General features: G+C 40.6%; 1 protein-coding gene across 1 annotated transcript; it reads right to left on the minus strand.

Annotated features, from left to right (window-relative positions):
• Positions 1–558: 558 nt before the first annotated feature.
• On the minus strand, positions 559–6,696 carry C5H11orf87 (chromosome 5 C11orf87 homolog). The gene has a single exon (XM_072611176.1). It carries the CDS (start codon positions 6,470–6,472, stop codon positions 5,789–5,791), a length of 684 nt encoding a protein of 227 aa, XP_072467277.1. The 5' UTR covers positions 6,473–6,696; the 3' UTR covers positions 559–5,788.
• Between the last annotated feature and the right edge of the window lie 16,015 nt (positions 6,697–22,711).

A 22,711-nucleotide genomic window follows, 5' to 3' on the forward strand; every position in this document is an offset into this window, starting at 1 on the left:
AGGTGCATGGTTGATTAGCAATTTCCCCTTCACACTACGCTCTCTTATACAGAGAGCTATCACCTCTACTGAGCCATCCTCAAATATACAAGGTATAAAGACTGGAATGGGCAGTCCCACTCCAAAGTGGAGTCAAGACATTTGCCTCAAGTGCCTTTTGCCTCTCCTTCTACTGTTCCTTTATCCCTTGGTAGTACTCTTCTGTCCATTTATACAAAGCAGTGAGTGGAGTTATATGCTATTTGTTGTGCCCTACTAAATGCAAGTTTTATGGGAGAATTCTGATGATCCTAATTCATGCATAATGCAAATGAGTGAAAAAGTTTAAAGCTTGATTTCTTCCAGAGATAGTTGCATTCTAATAGGACTAATGCATAATGAAACTATAGAGAAGAACTTGAGGCATTGCCTACTAGGTTCACAAGACATTGTTTTGGGAAAGAGAGACCTTTATGATACCCCCAAATCATACCCCATAGATAGCCACCTACTTTGACTATATATAATGTCCCACTCTAGATAACAATATATGATACATAAGGAAATAGTCTCCAAAAGTACAATTAACAATAAAACTGTTTATTGATAGAAAAGCAAAACAAATCTTCCATGAACTCTGATCGCTATTTTATTCTGCCTTCTTGACATGCTCTAACTTAAAGATTAGTCTCTCTGTTTAACTATAAAACCAATCTAATAGAATCAGAAACATCAGTTGAAAGCAAAAGTTATCCTGATCTGGAAGAATCACCTTGATACATAATAGTCACTCTTTTTCAGAACCCACTGTGCCTTATGCTTGGCTGAGCTTTTCCTTCTAGCATCATTACTCAGGTTGGATTTATTTATTACATTTATATGGAATAGTCCCAAAGTCCCTAGTCTGTGTAACCTCAGAGTAACCAGATTGGAAAAGAATTCAAATGGGAATGTTATTTAATTCATTTAGCCTCTCCAATGTGTATGGAATTGTTCTGATGTGAGCTGAAACTTTGATTAATATAGAAAATGGATCATAATTTCTATGTTGAACAAGAAATTACACCCAGAAGAATTACTCCATTTTAGTTCACACTGGAATTACATATTTACCTATGGAAGTCTGATCAGACTAATAAAAACTCTGCTTCTGATTCAATCTGGCAGCCTAGGTTCAATCAGTTGTAGAACATTGACAATTTAAGAAAATGACTTAAAACTTACATTAGTCTACATAGTACAAAGTGTACCATGGGTTTAGTAATTAATTGATTTGATACAAACAACAATCTGAATAATTCAGGACCCAGAGGAGGCCTGATTTATTGAGAATGAGCAACATATTTATTAAACAATGCAAATAACAATCTCTCTCTCTCACTTTCTCTCTCTCATCTCCTCCTCCTTTCAACTGTTTAAGCATAAGCTGTTTACACAACACCACAAATATAAATGAAAGGTAAAATATCACGTGGACCTTTGTCTGTATAATGGCAAACTTCTAAATAAATTTAAAAGAACTAAATTGTGGCTTGAGTTTTCATCCAAATACTTGGGGTCATGTGGACACAACCATAATTTTATCAGCATTGCTATACTTAAAACACTGATCTAAGAAAAGTAGCTTTTTGAATTAGCAATTCCCCGAGCCAGCCAGACCTTCCCACCTTCATATAATGAACAGGGAAAATTTCAATAATCAGATCCCCAGAGAAATAATGCATGCATACACCTAACTCCTGAGGCCTCTCTCAAGATGCAAAGTCATTTGGTTTTCATCTCATTTGTGTAATGGCAGAAAAGAGAATACAAAAAAGTCCGTTGCAAATTTGTACAAAATGTATGTATATATAAATACATATCTATGTATGTATAGAAATTCTAAGGAAGATAATATCCACCTATGTCTATGAGCTTCAGAAGCCTTACACAATTGAAATAAAGGCATTATCTTAACTTTCTTTATTAAAGAAAAAACAGGAATCAAGCATGCCACCTTATTAATACTGAACTGTAAGTGAAGAGGTGAGCTGTAGCTATAGGGTTTTGAAGCAATTGGTTTGACAGAACTTCAGTGAAGAAAATCTTAAAACAAATCCAGCTATTCCCAGATTACCTTTTTGTGTCACAGAAGAGAATTTTAGTGTTGTGCTGGTAACATCCTAATCTCTTGAGACTATTCAATTAAGCCCCAGAAAAAGCAGTGCTTTAAACAGAGTCCATACAAAGGCTCACAAGTGTATTAGGGTAACAATTTGGTATGAGGACTGCCATTTAATTAAAACAAAAACTTCTGATCGTTAAATATAAATTCTGTTATATCTCATACAAAATCTCAAATGAGACCATTTGGAAATTTAGAGTCCTACTTTTGACTCCTGGACCATATCATCTATACATATAATGATATTACAAATATTAAAGCAGAATCAGTATAGAAGTAAAGTATACATGGTTACAGGGACTTAAAGTATTTATGAATTATGAATATATGGGCCCATTTTTATAGGTAAAAGTTTCTCTCAAAAATATATATATATAGTGCTTTTATCTCTCCCTCCCTGTCCCTCCCTCTCCCACTTCTTCCTTTGACAGCAATGGCAGAGGGCAATTTTATAATTACCCTAGGCCTGCCAGGCTGCATCCTAGAAGAGGATTATTATTGCAGGCCTTGAATGCACTGTGATTCATAAGGCAAGAAAGGATGAACAGCTTCAGCACCAAGGAAATGGAATCATCATCCTGCACTGCACACAATGGAACATCTTATTGCTTTAATAAAACGGGAAATTCTTCACTGTAAAATGTGCCCCAAATAAGGAGAGGAAAGTAATGTTGTTGCACTTAGTGGAGCTCATTGAAAATTAGGGAGCCTCCTTTTTGGATCTCTGAATCAATTCAGATTCCAAGTCCAAAGGACATTTAAGAATAATGAATTAAAGAGCTGCAGCTGAATGAGGGTAAACTACAAAAATTAATGGGCCCTAGTCCTCCCAGTGCCTTAGTCACTCTCTGGTAAGATGTCCAAGGTTTAGTGCACTTATGGTTCCCTAGTGGCCTGAGGGAGTTAATGCACCTCACTAAAGGCCTAACTTGTTACTAGGAAGTGACTAAGGCACTGTGAATAGGATTCATTTATGTTCCAACTTGAACCCATAGATGGAGTCTCTTCCATTCTCCTCAAATCACATCATGGCACAACTAAATGATGATCCTCAAAGCTTCTGAAAAGAATTCTTGCATAATCCTCAAAGGCAGTCTCCTCCACTCTCTCATTCCCTTATCCAGGAAGCTAGGTAGACAGAGACTACCCGATCAATTCATTATTTAAAGGAGGGATGCACTTAGAGTTTCTGCTTGCCTAAAATCCTAAAGTTCAATTTGGAGCAAAGTTGGGTTGTACTACTAGTAGCTTCTTCCCATCAACACAATTTTCCCATCAGTTAACAGAAAACCAGTCTTAAGTGAAAGATTTTCCAGGGCAGATAGAAAAAAATACAGCAATTCTGTTTCTTCTTGCAAGAAATCTAACGGAAACAGAGTGGGAAATGACAACAAATAGACCTGTTTCCAGCAAGTAAGCTACACCTGGGCTAAGGAGAAGAATAAAAATAGTTCTATTCTCCTACTGTCTTATCTTACGCTGTCCGTATGTTCATTAGATCCTGCACCTCAACTAAACCAGACACAGAAGGAGAAAGAGAAAAATAGCATCTCTCCCTCCACATACATTATCACTGACTGTCATGAAAGTTTTCTAAGTTAACAGGATAGCAAAGACCTGTCCCCTACATATTTTGGCACTAGATGTAACTGCTCCATGAAATCTACATTACTTGTCACCCAAATTGCCTGGCACCCTTTCTACTAGCTCCACTCCCAAGCACATACAGAACAAGCAGGCATTCACACCATTGCCTCTATGTCGTTATTACATGCAGGGAGGACTACACCAGGTGCTGTTTAAATATTAACCATGTTTTAATAGATGGCAATAGATGCACATCCATTGTTTGGTTCTGTTCGCAAAAGAAAGGAGAAAACGGATGTGTCATCTTTTCATAACAGTCTACTACAGAGTAGGGTACAAAATAACAATTCTGAAAACAGCAGAAGCCAGGTCTGCACCACTGAATTCAATGTTCAGTGGCAACCATTATATTAATAGCTGTAAATGAAGAACAAGAATATACAGTTTGGAGAGCATGGTACAGAATTATAGTTTGCGTAGGCATTCAGTACCAATAGAAGATATAACAAAGGTACACTTGTTCTAAAAATAAAACAAAAAATATTCTGGCTGATTAGTTACTGCACTTTCAGTACTGCACATTACCTATTATTTTGTTTTTACAAAAAAGAATAACTTATGCAATGTTTTAATATAACTAAACGAATTGTACACTCGAATCTGATTATTAAAAAATAATAGGAAAAGAAAGAAAGGAACCAACCAAAGCTAGAACAGTCACCTCCCAAAATAGCCTCTCCACCTGCACAGAGTAGCCTGTGCAGTGAGGCGATTTCAGCACCGGACCTAGCTGGACAGCTCCTCTGGACCAACAGGGCGTCTGGGAAGCCCAGTGCAGTCGAAGTGGGTATGGATCACCAAAGGGTTTAGAGGGTGGAGGAATTAAGAAACGGGCAACAGAGCAAGGGGCAACAATAATCTGATTGTTTGAAGGGAAACTACTAAATGTGTGTGTGTGTGTGTGTGTGTGTATGTGTGTGTGAGAGAGAGAAGAGAGGAAAGAGAGAGAGGGGAGAGACAGAGAGAGAGAGAGAGAGAGAGAGAGAGAGAGAGAGAGAGAGAGAGAGAGAGAGAGAGAGAGAGAGAGAGAAGAGAGAAAAGAGAGAGAGGAAAAGAGAGAAAGAGAGAGAATTCATGTGTGATGTTATTTGTTGTACTTACACTCTGCGATCGGAGAACATTTATAAAATTAAATAAGTATGCAGTCCTTGAAGAGGGAACACTATTAGCAGAGGGTGGGAACTAGAATGGGGTGGTGTGGGGAAAACGTAGATGTTACAGAAAGAGTGCTTCCTTTTCTGGGTCTCCAACACGTCTGCCCATTAGGATTTGTCTCTCTTTGCATTGGTCCAACCGTATTCAATAAATGCCCCCGGTTGCATTACTCCAGTGTCTCTCCCTGGGGGGTGGAGGGGAATCTTGCCTCTTGTAGTCCTGGTGCTTGGTCTAAATGGTTGCTTTATGATAGTATGCGATTGACTGAGCCCGGTTGGAGCAGAGATGTGAGGGATGAGGAAAGGAGTAGAGGAAGAGTGAGAGCTTAGAAGGGGTAGAAGTAGGGAGGAGTGGGAGAAGGAGAGAGAGTGGAAGGTAACCTTAACCTTAAAGCTATGTACATTACCACCGGGGCTCTTGATCTTCCTTCACCTCCATACTCCCTTCCCTCACCAGGCAATGACTTCTATATATTTGGTAGCTTTGTGCGATTTCTCCTCCTTTGGTGTGGGGGGTGGGAGGAAGAAGGGGAGAAAAATGCATCCTTCCTTGACAATGAGAAACGCGATGTGATTTGTCATGCGCTTGGGTTGTGTTATTAGTATTATCATGATAATTATTAATATTAATAAAGTATTATCATCATCAGCGTTATTTCTTCTTCCGAGACTTTCATTGCTCAATATTTACAAACACCACACAGTGCCTCGGTGGAGGAGGAAAGGGATGAGGGGGCAGGAGGACTGAGGAGGAGAGAGAGGAGGAAGGGGGTTGGGGTCCGAGGAGGAAAAGAGGAAGGAAAGGAGGGAAGAGGAGAAGGAAAAGAGGAGGAGCTCTAGGCCATCATGACAGTACTACCGTTTGCAAAAGCCCCTCACCAGCTGAGTCCAAACATGAGGAGGTGAGGTGGGAACCCTGGGGACTGGGGGCAGGAGGGGGAGGAGGAGGAGGACGGGGCCCAGGACGCTGGATGCCAGGGGAAGTGGAAGAAGAATAGGTGGAAGAAGAGGATGAGGAGGAAGAGGAGGAGGAGGTGGAAGGTGAACTGCAGAAGGCTGAGTCCCGGGGAGGTCTCTCCAGTCGGGTTTCTTTCCCGTTGTGAGGAGCCTGGCCACAGGCCCTCAGTCCCGCGCTGCCACAGCCGCCGCCGCCGCCGCCGCCCCCGCCTCCGCCCCTGCTGTTGCTGCAATGATCCCGCTCATACTCCTCCTGAGCCCTCTGCATCTTCCGCTTCTTCATCCTCCTTTTGTGGATGTGAAAGGTAGAAAGGGAGAGGACGATCAAGCAAAAGATAAGGGTTACCAGAACGATCAGCACCAGCGTGGAAGAGAACGACTGAAAGAGCTGCTGTCCTACTTGAGTGATGCAGGTACCTCCACCACTGCTGCTGCCACCACCGCTGCCTCCAGCACTACCACTCGGGCCCCTAGGGCTGGGATTGCCACTGGCGTTAGGGGAAGCAAAGGTCCGGTTGAGAAGGCAAGGCGGCAGGGCCAGCCTCAGCTCCTTGGGCACTTTGGCACTCATTGAGGCTGGGCTGGCGAGGGGGAGCGAAAAGGGGTCAGTGTTCGTCTCCTGGTTAAATTGCTTCCGAACAACGAAGAAGAAGAAAAAGCCCACCACCCAAAACTATTCCCTCTGCGCTGGCGTGTATGTGTGCGTGTGTGTGCGCGCGTGTAACTGATGCCACGGGAATCCTCTCTTTGCCGGGAAAACTGCTTCCTGCACCTTTCTTCCTGTAAGGTGAAGCGCCAGCCTGCAAAGAGAATGGGATGAGTTAGTATATAGGACCGAAGGATGGGAAAAAGAGGGCAGAGAACTGCCAGCAAGGTGGACGAGGGGAGAGAGGAAGGTGGGCGGAGAACTGGGGTAGTTTATGTGGCTACCGCAAAGCGTTCCCGCTTCCAAGCTCAAAGCCTGATGTTCACCCTCTCAACCACCTCTCCCCCTCCCACTCCGCAGATTCTCGCTCCCTTCCCGCATCCCAGCGGGACTCCAGCTCTCCATTCTAGGCTGTGCCCTGAGCTCTGTACCCCAGTTCCCTTGTAACCTTTTCCTAGGAGACTACATCGCAGGGTTGGCACAGCATCTATCCCGATTACTCAGCAGATAAGGCAGGTTGTCCCCCCTAGCCCTTTGCAACTTTCTAATTGTTGACAACGAGGCGGCCACTGCAGCTCGAAATCTCCCTTTCCCGAGGAAGGCTAAGTCTTCTGCACCCGCCTCCCACCCCACCCATCTTCCCTTCTCAAGGAATCTCTAACCAGAGCTAGATGCCTCTGATCTTGCTCTGTGCTGGATCCCGGGCCGCCGCATAAACCTCCCCTGCGCAGACCTCCTTTTGCTCCCCGGGACGCTCTACAGCCTTAGCATCCTTCAGGTCTCATCCTAGGGAGGCTGCTTTCCTCCTCCCTGCGTCCTGTCCCACCTTTCCTTTCAATAATGCAAAGATAGAGGCGCAGGATCCCCCAGCTGTCCCATCTCCAGCCTCCCAGTTCCCCCGCCCACCACTCCCCTCCCCGCTCTTGGAAAAACCAGCCTCCCCCTCTAGAGAAAAGGCAACGGAAACACCTTTCTCCGCGTCTTTTTCCCCCCACCCCTTCCCCGCCCACTGTTCCAGGTCCACTTAGACCTCTGTGCCACCATATCATCCTTAACCTCACCAGTTACGCCTTCTCTGTCTCCCCGTCTCCCCTCAAAACATCGCGCACCTTCTTCCTGGAAGAGGGGGCGGGAAGGGGGATGGGGAATGAGCGTCCTGATTTGCAAAGTTTGGGAGACCTGCAGTTTCGAAGGCACCTGATCCAACCTGAATGCCAGGAAGTTCATCCTCATAGAGACAAAGACCCTGGTAGGTGTACAGCTCCCTTCCTTGCCCCCTTGGCCCTCCCCAGAGACAACTGCAAACTGTTGCACTGCGGAGCAAATCGGCTGCATGTAGTGCAGGCCAACCGGGTCCAGCACTCAGAGACCCAGCAGCAGTGCGCAGGCATCTTGTCTTCCGCGCGCAATATCGCTCCTTTCGCCTTGCCTCTTACCTGAAGCCTCCGGGTGGCTGCAGTGAGAAGCCCCAGCCGCGCGGATGCAGTGGCGGCTGCAGAAAGCGCGGAGTGAAGCGATAGAAGCTGGAACAACGCTGCCGCCACCGCTGCTGCTACAGGGAGCTCAGCTCCTAGCCTATTGCCAGAGAGGCTGGTGACGTCAGGCAGCCACTGCCAGTGCTCAGAGCCGTGTCCCCCCACCCCTAAACCCGCCCTAACCCCCAACATCCTGCTCCTTCCATTGAACACCCCAATACTCCTTTTCCTCTTCTCCAAGAGGATGCCTAAAGGCCTTCCCCACCCTACCCCTTTTCCAAATTCCTTATAGAGTCCTTGCTGCACTTTCCTACAGCCAGGGCTGGGAGATAAACTACCTCAACTCCCCAATTCCCTATTCACTTCCCTGATGCCAGGACGGCCCTAGAGGTGAAGTAGGAGAACATTTCCATTACCTCAAGGACTCATCACACCCACTACCCGTTGCACAAACTAGGCATCCCTCACTTAGCCCAGATGGAGAGGAAACTCTTCCCCCACCCCACCCCATACATGCATCCTCTCTAGTATGTTTGTTATAGAAAGAGTGGGGGGAGGGAGGAAGAAATCTATGGACGTGTGATTTTTTTTTTCTGAGTACGTTTGCCAGACTCTAAAATACAAACCTGAAAGAGCAAGCAGCCTCAAACAATTCCAAATGGGTCACCTAGGGAGAGAATTAGACTGCTCTTTCCTTCAGATACTGTATTTTACCTTTCCACCCCATACAGGCTCTCACACAATCCTCCCTTCCCTCCACCACACTGTTCACCAGTCTTTAAACCGTTTCTCCTACCATCAACTCTGCACATTCACCATCCACCTCCCCACATCCTTTGTCCTCGTCCTCCCCCTCCACACACGTTAATGCTTATGCCTGTCTCTATCCTGCAAATCATTGGCCACACGCAGATTTCCTCTCCCTCTTATGGGGGCTGACATAACAAGTAAAAGAAAAGAAAAAGTGGGAGCTAAAAAACACACATACTTCACACTGCTTTCCACTAACACAACAGAGAACCCACCTCCATCCCCCCCACTATATGTGTGTGCCAGTATAATTGGTATCCACCTACTCCTCACCCTCCTCATCCACACCATTCTTCCTTCCAAGACTTTACTAACACAGGGTGCCAGTTCCCCCACCATCTTCTAACTTTACTTCTATTTCCTCCATGTCATACACCCTAAATCCATATCACACCACATTTATCCCTCCCATACACCTTCTGTAGTTTGGCAATATGGGTAAAAAAATAAAAGAGAAAGAGAGAGATTAATGGAGGCAGGGAGAGTGTTGTTCTGTACCAGGACTTACCAGAGAGGAGGTATAATGGGTCTAGTATTTCCATTCTATTTATGCCTTCTTCATTTCCCTAGCCTAAATGCAGCACATCCGGTTTCTTATATTCCTTGGTGATTTGAGGCCTTTTCTTCAATACAAACTCACTAACAGTTATAGGAAAAGTTGGTCTTCCCTTTAATTTTTAATACCTTCTCTCAGTATTTAGTGAAGATGTTATATTTCCAGACTCTAAGTAACTCTGCAGCATTGGTTCATAGAACAGGTAGGGTTGAACAGCAGTGAACAGCAGTTCATTCAACCAAGCACTCTGCTACTTAGTCAGTCAGACAGCAAACATTTATTATGCTCTTATTTTGTTCAAGGCACCATGCTAAGCATTAGGAAATACAAAGGCAAAAATATAATGATTGCCTTCAGGGTACTTGTATTCTAATGAAAGAGAAAACCTACAAACAACTATGGAGACACAAGATATGTACAGGGTATGCCAAGAAATGGCAAACCATTCCACTATCTTTGCCAAGAAAACCTCAAATGGGGTCATAAACAGTTGTACACAACTGAAAAATGTCTGAACAGATGAAAGAGACTCTAAGAAGGGATGGTATGGCATGGGGGAAGGGGGAAGAAAGACCTCCTGGAGTAGGGATGTAAGGAAGTAAGATAATATGAGACAGAGGTAAGTGTAATGTTAATGGTATTTAAGATCTTCCCAGACCATTAATAGGCCTCACATGGAGCCCATTAAGGGAAGCTTGCTTAAAGGAGGCTTGCTTATTGGAAGGCTTTCACACCTTTTGCTAATTTCTTATTAGACACTGAATCATTAAGGTTGTGTCGCCTTCTGGCTCTGAGAAGCGTATATATATTCTGAGTTGGTATTTTGCTTTTGGGGCTTGCTTATGAGAAGACCCTTGTGATTCCCTGGTCAAGACTCTGACCAGGGTCTGTTTAAACCCCTGACTACTCAGAGGTAAGGGCTCTCTCCATTCAGGGATGTATGTAAATTGTATAGCAATATTGCTTTGATTCAGGCAGTAGAGCCCTATCTGTTGGTCTTTATTTCTACGCTTATATTTTCTGTTTGTATTTTCTCTAAAGTTCAGGGTGCTGACTTTTCCCCTGAACTAGTGAATATAATTTTAAAAGATTGCTGACCCCTTGAACAGCAATCTTTCCTAGTAAAGCATATCTAAGAATCTATGCTAGCAGCCATCCTGGGTATGCCAGTGTGCTTGCCTTTAGAGTAAGGGAACAGAGTATTCTAGACATGGGAGGTAGCTAGGGCAAAGAAACAAAGATAGGAGGTGTCATGTTTGAGGAACTGCATGTAAACCTGGGTTGCTGAAATGTAGTATGTGGAGAAGATTAAAGTATAAAAAGACCAGAAAAGTAGGAAGGGGCCAGGTATTGAAAAGCTGCAAATGCAGTTTATATTTGATTCTGGAGGTAATAGGCAGCCACTGGAATCCATTGATTGCTCAAAGACATGGTAAGACCTATACTTTAGAGATATTACCTTATTGATTTTTCACCAAGCAAGTCACCACTGGATTGATTAAAAGATAGATAGGAGAGGGAGTTTAAGATATGGAGTTCAACAAGAAAGCTATTCCAAGAGACCAGCCAAGAGGTCATGAAAACTGTACTAGGGTTGTGGCTGGATGAATTAAAATAAATAGGCATATTAAGGAATGTTGTAAAGATTAAAAAGAAATGAAGGATTTAGTAACTGATTGGATATATATAGAGATGAATGAGAATAAGGAGTTGAAGATGATACTGGGGTTGCAAGTTTGGTTGGGAAGATAATGGTTCCCCTGGATGATAGTAGGAAATTTCAAAAACAGAGGGTATTAGAACTAAGTTAATAAGTTCTGATTCTTACATATTGGATTTGAGATGCCTATAAGGTATATAAATGTCAGTTGGCGAAAATGAATTAGAATTCATGGGAGAGAATTAGTGTGTATGTATACATATATGTGCATATGTTTGTCTTTATGTATATGTATATAGAGATGTACATATACACATATGCATATATATACATACATATATAAATATACCTACATATATATATAGGCATATATATATGTAGATATATATCAGGGAATCATCTACGTAGAGATGATCATTGAATCCATGGTGCTGATATGATCATCAAGAAGAAAGTATAGAGGAGAAATGAAGGTGGGCCCAGGATAGATGTTTGCAGGACACCCATGGTTATTGGGCATGACATGATGAAGCATCAACAATGAGTGTGCAGTGGTCTGACTGATAGAAGGAGGAGCAAGAGAGAGTAATGTCATAAAATCTGATGAGGAAAGAGCATCTAGAAGGGAATGATCATTCAAGAAACTTGAGGATGGAGAAAAGGGCAATATTAGGCAATTAAGAAATCACTGGTAACTTTGGAGAGGGTAGTTTAAATGAAGTGATTATGCATGAAGCCAGATTGCAGAAGATTTCAAAGTATGTGAGAGGGGAGGAAGTGGAGATGGTGAAAGTAGATGGATTCTGTAGGACCAGAAACAATTGGTAGAAGTAACCGAAAATTTTTTTGGCTTGATGGAAGGAAAAAAAACTCTAATAATTAGAGCTATCCAATTCCATGGGAGAAAATGAGTTCCTTATCATTGAAAGACTTCAAGTGGAGGCTGGATGCTTCCTTATTTATTACCGATGTTGTAAAGAGAAGACCTATTCAGTTACATGCCAGAATAGAAGATCTCTAAGGATCCTTTCAACTGAGAGTTGTGGGATTCTGTGATAAGTCTTAGGAAAAATAGATTGTAGAGGGCCTTGAATTCCAGGCAAAGAAGTTTAATGTGGACGTACTGAGATTTTTGAACGTGGGAGAGACCTGAACTGAATGACTTGAAGATGAACGTATGAGGAAGGATAATCTAGCCATATCATCTGTCTTTTGCTACCTTCTCAATACTCCTTAGCCTTACTCCAAGGAACAAGGATTAATAGGGGACAGTGAAGACAGTGGTAAACTTAGAATCTTTGGTGCTTTTGCTGCAGTTGTAGGTGACAGAATATAAACTTGTGGGCAGACTCTGTTTCTTGTTAGTTTTTCTATCACCAGAGCCTAGCATAGCACCTAGTACGTTAAGCATTTAATAATGGTTTTTAATGAGTTCCTTGGTAAACAATAGCTGTGGCTGATGGTTTTTGAAATTCAGACACATATTTACTGAGAACTAGACAAAGAATAACCTTGGCATATATTTCAGAATTACTTGTATCAATGGAAATATGCCTGTGGTTACAGTCACCAATAGCATTGGTGGCAGTTGATAGCATTGAATAAAATGCTGTATCTGGAGTCAAGAAGACCTGCATTCAAATATAACCTCAGACAGTAGCTGTGTGACCCTGGGCAAGTCACTTAACATCTCTCTGCCTAAGTTTTCTTATATGTAAAATGGAGAGCACTACTTACCAAAGCTGTTGTAAGGATAAAATGTGATAATATGTGAAAAGCACTCTGAAAACCTTGAAGTACTATGGAAATTTTAACTATTTTTATTATAATCATCACCATCATCAATGACAGAAAAAATGAAGCTTACTGCTCTTCTGTCATGCTGGATAAGGCAACTACTTGTCCCATGAACATGTCTCCTATCCCTGGAACTAAGCTCCTTGAGGGCAGGGCTCTTCTTTAAAATATGCTGCCTATTCCCATCCCAACCTTTAGCACAGGATCTTCTGTGTAATAAATAACTAATTTTACTTGTTGAATTGAATCAGTTGGGTAATAATAATAACAGCAGTTAGCATTTGCATAGCATTCACTATGTACCAGGCACTGTCCTAGGCACTTTACAAATATTCTCTCACTAGTCTCAGAACACCCCTAGGAGGTAAGTCCTATTATTAATCACACTTTACAGTTGAGGAAATTGAGGCAAACAGAGGCTAAATGTGCTTGCCCAAAGTCACACAGATAGTGAACTCAGCGCTTCCTGACTCTTGATCCAGAATTATATCTACTGTGAAACCTAGCTGTCTTCCTAGACAATATAGTTGAGGCATAGTAGATATAGAAGAAAGATCCCTAGACAGAAAGAAACTTGGGTTTGGATCCTGGTTCTGCCACTTACTAGATGTATTCTTTTTCTATAAAGTGGGAGAGATGGATCTAAGTTATCTTTCAGCTTTGATATTCCATGACTCCACCAGTCATTAAGGTGAAATTAACACTTAATTATATGAAGTCCAGTATTAGCAATTCAGAATGATATTACTTTCTTCTAACATGTTATCCATGTAAAGAACCATACATGTTCTTACATGTTATCCATGTAAAGAAACATAGGCTAACCATGGCAGTGATTCAGTCCTGACAGAGTTCTGGGAGAAATAAAGATGGTTTGCAATCAGGTAGTTTCCCTAACACCTCAAAAATTGTTTTCTAGCCATGTTCGGTGAAGTTTTCCTCTGGTCTTCTTCTCACTCCTTTATCTCCCATCAATAACCTCTGTGGAGAATTGATTTAGAGGTGATGTGCTCTGCAACACATTCCTTAAAACAACCAGTTTTAATGTTTGATTCTATTTAAGACACTGGCAGTTTCTCCATTAATGGCCCATCTTCTCTTTAGACTAATATTTCATTATGTACAGAATAATGCATGATTTCTTCTAAGAGACTAAAGCTATCAGTCACTTAGAGAGTCCATCAACTGATGAATGTCAATGACCCCAATGGTGATTTAGTTATCCGAAGGGATAGAGACCATGTGCCTCCCTACCACAGTCCCCAATCCCAGGAGACATTATTTGCTTTTCTAAGATTAAGGTTCTAAGTCATGTGACTTTGTTTCCAGCAGCATCAATAGAGTAATTTGACCAATGAAAGATTACAGGTGTGCCTGCCTTTACTATAGTCACTGAAAATTTAGGCATAATTGATTTTTGATCAACCAAGTCACATTTTAAATGCCAAGGATATGGCTATTTAAAGGAATTCTGTGGCTAGGTCTTGTAGAGCAATTGACCCTTGGACAATGAGAATTCATCACTTCATTCATCATTTATCTATTTTCTAAGTTTAGATTTAGCAGGTTTTCTTAAAGTGTGTCATGCCTATAATATGTTGACTGTCTTCTTGCACACCAATACTCCTGGACACTGGAAATCTTCCCAGAATGCTGGGGCAGGTTGTCATCCTTCTCTTTCTTCCTCTTATTAACAATAATCATCCATTATGCAGTGAGTGCTAAAAGTGTCCGCACCATTTCACAAAACCTGTGAAAAGGCAAGATCTTGCCCTGGAGAACTTACAATCTAAGGCAGATAAATGTGATTCAGAAGACAATGGCATAACTTGAAATGACTTAGTGTAGATGGAAGGCATCCATTCTCAAGTCAGAAGCTTACCCTCTGCCCCCTTTTTTGTCTTTCAAGAATAGAAGACAATAGATTCACAATTCATTTCTGCACAGATGGGCAGAGGGAGCAAATACTAAATGAATGGACTCCAATGCAGTGAACTTAGTGCTTCCATCCCATGGAAAAGAGTAACTGATCATGGCAAACATACACAGTTCAATACAGACAGAGCCAGAAGGATCCATCTGGAGCATGGATCCAAGTATTATGAAAGGTACCCTAAACATTTTAAAGACAAATTTTAAAATGAACATTTTAAGACAAATGCAAATGGTTGCAGGGAGAGACCTCAAATTCTGAGGAGAAAGGGTGATATTATGACATCATTCTGCTGGGGATAAGACAGAGATCATAAGATATATTCAGTCATGTGTTACAAAACTTCTGCCTGGGGAGGGAATAAGGTGAGTCTAATTGGGGAAAGATCCCACCTGGTATGTAATAGGGAAAGGGCAGAAAATTTCAGAAACTGTTGGATAGAACTGTTGTTCAAAAGTCTTTAGTTCTTTCAATGAATGTTTATTAAGGACCTACTATGTGTCAGGTACTGTGCTAAGATTCATCTGGAAGCTTCCTGTTTTCAATAATTGCTCTTGCAAATATAGCATCCTCTTGCACCACTTCACATATATTTTACAGATAAAGAAATTTTGGCTTAGATATATTAAATAAATTGTTTAATATCACACAGGTGATAAGTATTAGAAAAAGGGTCTGAAGCCAGGCCGTCTGACTCCAGAGTCAGGATTTTTTCTTCTCAACCAAGCTAGTTCTAACTTCTTAAGGAAAAGCACTATCAATGCTTTCTAAATTTTGGTGTCCTCAGGCAAAATTCCATTTATCCCCACTCTGGCTATGACTCTGAGTATAATTGAAAATAATCTTGAATCTCCTAACTGATTAGGTAGTGTTGTGCTCACCTGAGCAAGACATAGACACAGTTATACTAGCCATAGAATTGTTGGAGCTGGAGGGGATCTTAAAAATCAGTCTGAGCTTTCTGTTTTACAAATAAAAAAAAATAGTATCAGAGTGACAAACTTATTTACCCATAGTCTGCACCACAATCAGGATGTGAACTCAGACCTTCTGATTGTATCAGTCTGATCTTCCATTAACTTCCACTATTTTTCATCTCTTTTTTTTCAGTTATCCACTTGTCACTTATAGATTGTAAGCATCTTTGATCTATACTTGTAGAGTTCAACTTGTCTTCTGGAGTCCCAGAAAATGCCCCTGGATATAAAGTCAAGACCACGAAGTCTCACTATGTGGAGACCTCTTAAGGCCTATGATAACAGTTGGTTGTCAAATAATTATTAATAAATTCATAGCATCTGGTCCAAACTCAATATATAGATGAGAAATTCTTAGGTTCTGATGATCTAGCAATTCCCTCTCTACATTTTCTGTGAAATCTTGCCCAGCTCAAATAGGATGTATATATGTGCCCTCTTCTTTGGATTAACAGCTAATACTAGAATCAACTCTTGGGCAAACCAAGCTACTACTGAAAAGCAAATAAGACATTTTAACACACAAGAGAACAAAGCCAGAACCAAGAATTTCTTCAGGGGACTTGTCATTGGCCAATCAGCTTTAGAAAATAAGCATCATAAGTGCCATTTCCATGGATTAAACTGATCTCATTCTCTTCCTTTTCTGGGACTGTTGGCCTGACCTTATCTTTATAGACCTACAATGTTTATTACTATAATTTAATCAACACACAATTAAAAATTGTTGTTGAGCTACTAAAGCTGTTGAATATGTGCAAGTTATCTTATTAAGGAATAAAAACAAGTATAAGAGAATTTTTGCCTACAAGGGATATACGCTCTCCCCTCCATTTGGAAGGTGCATAACCACTCAGACACTACCCCCCATCCTCATGGGCTGGGAATACTTGTTTATTTCTGCTAAAGGTAGAGGAATCCAAGAACTCAACAAAATTTATAGTACATTGGTTTTTCCTTAGCTACTTATACCAGAACTTCAGAAAAGAAAGCTTTGTGGTGAATTCTGCTGTTGGCAGGGTGGTCCTTCCCAGCACACCTATTTTGACTATGCCTTGAATGTGTTCTAGGTCAGGGACTACAAATCCAGATTAGCCAAGAGTCACAGCTTTTACAAACTACAGTGGAGAGACCTTTATAAGAATCAGTCCCATAAAATCATTTTATTTTAATGAGTTCCCTTAATAAAAGGGTTTCCCTAGAAGTTTGGTTCTGACTCCTTTTTGGAAGTTCATTCACAAGATTGGTCTCCAATACCTGTTGAAACCACATCTGTAGGATTTTATTATATGTTTTAGGAGGGTATTGGCAAACTAAAATATAACCCAAGGAGGGTAGGAAAAAGTTAAAGAAACTGCTATATGAGTAGTCAGAAGAAGTGAAGGATAACGTAGAAAAAAATATAATGCAGGATCATATTTGAAGGGTTGACCTACAGAAGAAACAATGTGGTGCTATATCTGGAGTTACAGGACATAGGTTTGAATCCTGCCTCAATTTCTTAAAACCTCTGTGACTTTGGATAAGTCACTTCCTTTCTCTAAGTTTTGGTCTTCTTTCTGCTTAAAACTTGAAGTTAGATTAAATTGTGCATATATAGGTTTTTCTACCTCTAAATCCTACCAATGTGTTAATAGCCATTTGAGAACTGATTGCTGTTATGGAATTTGTAGCTCTGAGGGAGAATCAGTGCATCTTAATCATAAGAAAGATTTGGGACTATTGCAATTTTTTAATCAGAAGGTGGATTTCAATTCTATCTGAAGGTATAAGGTAAAGGATAATCTGTGAGAGTCAAGAGAAAAGAGAAAGAACTACATGACAGTAGTAAGCAGCAGAAGTAGGGAAATAGCATTCCCAACCATACATAGAAATTAATAAATTGACATAAGACTAGGTAGTCCAGGGGTAGCAACCAAAGACAGAAACTCAAAAGGAGAAAATGACAAAGAAAAGACCAAACTTCAGTAGAGAAGAAATGCGATAGATTATCAAGCAAGCCCTGAAAGCATTTTAGAACAGAGGACTCAGATTTAAGTTATGTGTTGTTACTTTTTAAGTACTTAAACTCCACCTCATCCCTAACTCTTTCTCCAGCTTCTCCTCTAGTGCCAATCTAGTAATAAATACTGTAATATACTCTCTTAGCTTCTTCTACCGAAATGTTTCCCAAATTCTGATGTTTTTCTTCAAACCTAAAGAAACCAAGAATCAGCTAGAGATATATAAAACTTTAAACTGGAGCCAAACCTCTGTCTGAATATTAGGACTTCATAACTGAGGGCTCTGGTGTGATTATCCCAATAATTTTTCACCTGACGTATCCAAGGGAGACATTGCCCCTGGGCTGAACTGTGAGCTCTCAGAGAACAGACTACATTTTGCTTAACTTTGTATTCCCTAACACAGCAGATGGCACATAGGTGGTGCTTAATAAATGTTTATTGATTGATTGACAAGTTGTGGCCAAATATTTCTACAATCTCTGACATGAGAAAGGAAAAGCATTAGAGTGGAAAGAGGAGAGACCCAAGATGACTCAGGTTAAGTTCTAGTTGGTATTCAGATCTACTGCACTCCAGAAACAGTAAGGGAGCAGAAAGGATCAAGTGTCTTACACCACTATTCACTATAGTTACAATAGAACTAATGGGAAGAACTTACTGAAAGGTGAGTTTTGAGTCAATATAAGAAATAAATTTTTTTTAATAATAAAATTGTCCAGTAGAACAACTTCCAAAGAAGTTGTTTTGTGAGGTATTAAGCTCCTCATCCCCAGAAGTATGCAAACAAAGGCTGGATAAACATATTGGGTAACTTAAAGAGGAATTCCTGCATGAGACAGGAGTTTGTAGCGCAGTCCCTACAGTCCTTTACAGCATTCCAATCTATGGTATGGGTGAATGCACATACATCTTCCTTATACTGGCACATAGAGATTCTTATACATACATTTCTTCTCTCAGACCATAAATGAATTATTCAGCTTCCAGATGAGCCCTGAATATTCTCAGTAATCTTGAGGAGAGAGTTAATATTCCTCTAGCCACACTGGATTGACCTGGGCCATTTAGATTTTAATATGTATAGTCCCACAGTCTTTCTCTACCTCAAGCCAAAGGACAATGTCATTCTTTCCCTTTCTATTATTTTTTAATGAAATATCACCCTTGTCAAAGTGCCTAGAAATAGCAACAAGGTAAATTGATGGATTGCCAAAGAGAAAGAATATGTAGGTAAGATAGACAGACAGACAGATGATTGATAAGTATAGATTGCCATGTAATTGTTTTAGACTTTATTATCAACAGCCTGGAAATGGAACTTTAGTTGACTGGTCCACTATGAAATGCCATTATTTTCCTCCAAATGATAGAAGTTATTGGTCTTTCACTCTGCTCCTTTATTCATTCAACCTACTTTGGATGCATAATATGAGGTACTGTTCTAGTTACTGTGGGGAACAAAACATTACTAACAAGTGATCTCCCCTAAAGGAAGCTACAATCTAATAAATGGTAAAGGCAACTACAAGAGGAGGTAAGACTTGGTAACAGACAAATATGATGTAATTGGAAGTGTAGTATATTTATCAAAGTATAAACAGCACACTGAGTGTCAAGAAGAAGAAAGATCCCACCTGCGTAATGAGGAGGGATATAACTAAGAAGTCTAGTATCTGGGACAAACGGGTGGGCAAGGCAAATACCACAAAGACCACAAGGTAAACTGTGGCAAGGTTGGGGTGGGAGGACTTACCTGAGCAGGAAACAGGAAAGCTTTAGAACCCAAACTCTAGGACACAAACAGCATTACTTTCATTGTACCATAGGTAGTTTTTCTGTGAACCACTTTTGGTTGAATATATTCATTCTAGGGGAGAGATGGTCTCTTCTAGAATCCAGTTTATGTTTCCTGCAGCCTAGCCAATGGTCCTAATTTCTATTAATACCCAACATCTAGCAATGAGGTATCTTTTAACTATGGAATATAAGTACTTCAGAGAAGGCAAATGTCAAAACAGGGGTCTGGGTCAATAGAAATTGTGGCTAGTCCAAACAGGGGAATAGGAGCAGTTCCTTCAGATGCAGGGACTTGGCACAGACATGTTTTAGAAACAATGGCAGTGAGGAAAATGGGTTCCTCATCCTATGTGCCAAGATCTCAGATTTTGAATTTCAGGTTTCTTTTATCACTCTTAAGATGTCTATGGTAATCTCCCTGCCCCCACACACTTGCTGAGATGTAACTGATATGGTTGAATAGGATTATAAATATTGGAATAGGGAATTCAATGTCTACATGAATCATTATTATAACTAACATTGGTTGACACTTTGCATAAAAAAAAGTTCTGTTGTAAGATTTTCTGTCAACTGGAAATGTCTCCTCAACACAGTGAAGAAGGGAGGAAAAAGGAATATAAAAGAAATAAATTGGAAGGGGTGGAGCAGCAAGGTGGTGTCATAAAGGCAGGGACTTGCTTGGGCTCTCCCCCAAATCCCTCCAAATACCTGTAAAAATGATTCTAAACAAATTCTAGAGTAGGAAAACCCACAAAGACAGGGGGGAACAAATTTACAGCCCAAGAAAACATGGAAGTTTGACAAGAAAGGTCTGTTGCACCAAGCTGAGAGAGGATCACAGTCCAACACAGGCCATGCCAGCATAGACCAGGCCCCAGAAAACCTGAAGTAGGTCTCAGGGGACTGAATCACTGGCAGTGGTGGTAGTTTCCAAACTTCTCAACCCACAAATGCCAAAGACAACTTAGAAGATCAGTAAGAAAGGTCTCTTGGACCAGAGCGAGAGAGGAATACAGTCCAGCCCCAGTACACTCTCAGGGCAGTGGCAGTGGCAGCAGCAGTAGCCCACAGAAGTTCTCAGTCCATAGAAGGAAAGGGGATTGAACAACTGGTCAGAAGAGATTACAGGGATCTCTTTGCTGGCACTGAAGACTCAGTTGCTTTGCCCATTCTTGGATCTGGGTAACAGTTCTGGGGTGAAGAGGAACACTGGAATATCTGAGTTTGTAGCAGCAGTGGAGAGAGAACCCTCCTCAGAACAGCAGGGCAGAAAAAGAGTGCTTGTGGTTACTCACAGAACAGAGCACAGACCAGGAGAGGAGTAAACACTTTTCCTTAGAGCATACCTCTCTGGAAGAACTGAAAACTTATAGTTCCCTAGAAGTATCTCTGAAAAAAACTGTATAAAACCCCTGAAGCTTGGGACAATATGCAGAGCTCTTCCTTAGCAAAGAGTTAAAAATTAAGTAATTGACTGGGGAACTGAGCAAACCATGGGGAAAAAAATCAGTATAGAAATTTATTTTGATGACAAAGAAGATCAAAACATACACTCAGAAGAAGACAACAAAGTCAAAGCTCCTACATCCAAAACTTCCAAGAAAAATATGAATTGGTCCCAGGCCATGGAAGAGCCCAAAAAAATTGAAAATCAAGTAAGAGAAGTAGAGGAAAATTGGGAAGAGGAGTTAAAGTGATGCAAGAAAATCATGAAACACTTGTGAACAGCTTACTAAAAGAGACCCCCCCACACACAAAAAATACTGAAGAAAATAACACCTTAAAAAATAAATTAGACCAAATGACAAAAGAGATCCAAAAAGCCAATGAGGAGAAGAATGCCTTAAAAAGCTGAATTGGCCAAATGGAAAAAAAAGGTTCAAAAACTCACTGAGGAAAATAATTTTTTAAAAATTAGAATGGAGCAAATGGAAGGTAATAACTCTATTATAAATAAAGAAATTATAAAACAAAGTCAAAAAATGAAAAAATAAAAGATAATGTGAAATATCTAATTGGAAAAACAACTGGCCTGGAAAACAGATTGATCATTTAAAAATTATTGGACTATCTGAAAGCCATGATCAAAAAAGAGCCTAGACATCATTTTTCAAGAAATGATCCAGGAAAATTCCCCTGATATTCTAGAACTAGAAGGCAAAATAGAAATTGAAAGAATCCACCAATCACCTCCTGAAAGAAATCTCATAATAAAAACTCTCAGAATATTATAGCCAAATTCCAGAGCTTCCAGGTCAAGGAGAAAATATTGCAAGCAACTAGAAAGAAATAATTCAAATATTGTGGAAATACAATCACGATAATACAAGATTTGGCAACATCTATATTAAGGGATCAGAGGGCTTAGAATATGGTATTCCAGAGGTCAACAGAGCTAGGATTAAAACCAAGAATCACCTGCCCAGCAAAACTGAGTGTAATTCATGAAGGGAAAATTGATATTTAATGATATAGAGGAATTTAATGCATTCTTGAGAAAAAACAGAGGCAAATAAAAAATTTTACTTTGAAGCACGAGATTCAAGAGAAGAATAAAAAGGTAAACAGGAAATAGCAATCATGAGGGACTTATTAAAGATGAACTATTTATATACCTATGTATTTACATACATACAAAGATGATATTTGTAACTCATGAGACCTTTCTAAGCATTAGGGTAGTTGGAGGAAATATATATAGACAGAGGGCAAAGGGTGAGTTGAATATGAAGGGATGATATCTCAAAAATAACATTAAAGGGTAAGAGAGGAATGTACTGGGAGAGGGAAAAGCGTAGAGGTAGAATGAGATAAATTATCTTACATATAAGACAAGAAAAAGCTTTTACAGTAGAAGGGCAGAGGGGGCAGGTGAGAGGGAAAGAGTGAACCTTACTCTCATTGGAATTGGCTTAAGGAAGGAAAAATATACACTCAATTGAGCAAGGAATTCTATCTTATCCTGCAGGAAAGTATGGGGGAAGGGATGAGAGGGGGTGATAGAAAGGAGGGCAGATCAAGGGAGGGGATAATCAGAAGCAAACCCTTTTGAGGAGAGACAGGATGAAAGGAGAGAATAGAATAAATGGGGGATGTGATAGGATGGAGGGAAATATAGTCTTTCACAACATGACTATTATGGAAGTATTT

The sequence above is a fragment of the Notamacropus eugenii genome, chromosome 5, assembly GCF_028372415.1.
Source record: "Notamacropus eugenii isolate mMacEug1 chromosome 5, mMacEug1.pri_v2, whole genome shotgun sequence".
NCBI classification, from domain to species: domain Eukaryota; kingdom Metazoa; phylum Chordata; class Mammalia; order Diprotodontia; family Macropodidae; genus Notamacropus; species Notamacropus eugenii.

What these genes read in the sequence shown, in the direction of transcription:
- C5H11orf87 (XM_072611176.1), bottom strand. Translation starts at nt 6,472, where the DNA reads ATGAGTGCCAAAGTGCCCAAGGAGCTGAGGCTGGCCCTGCCGCCTTGC.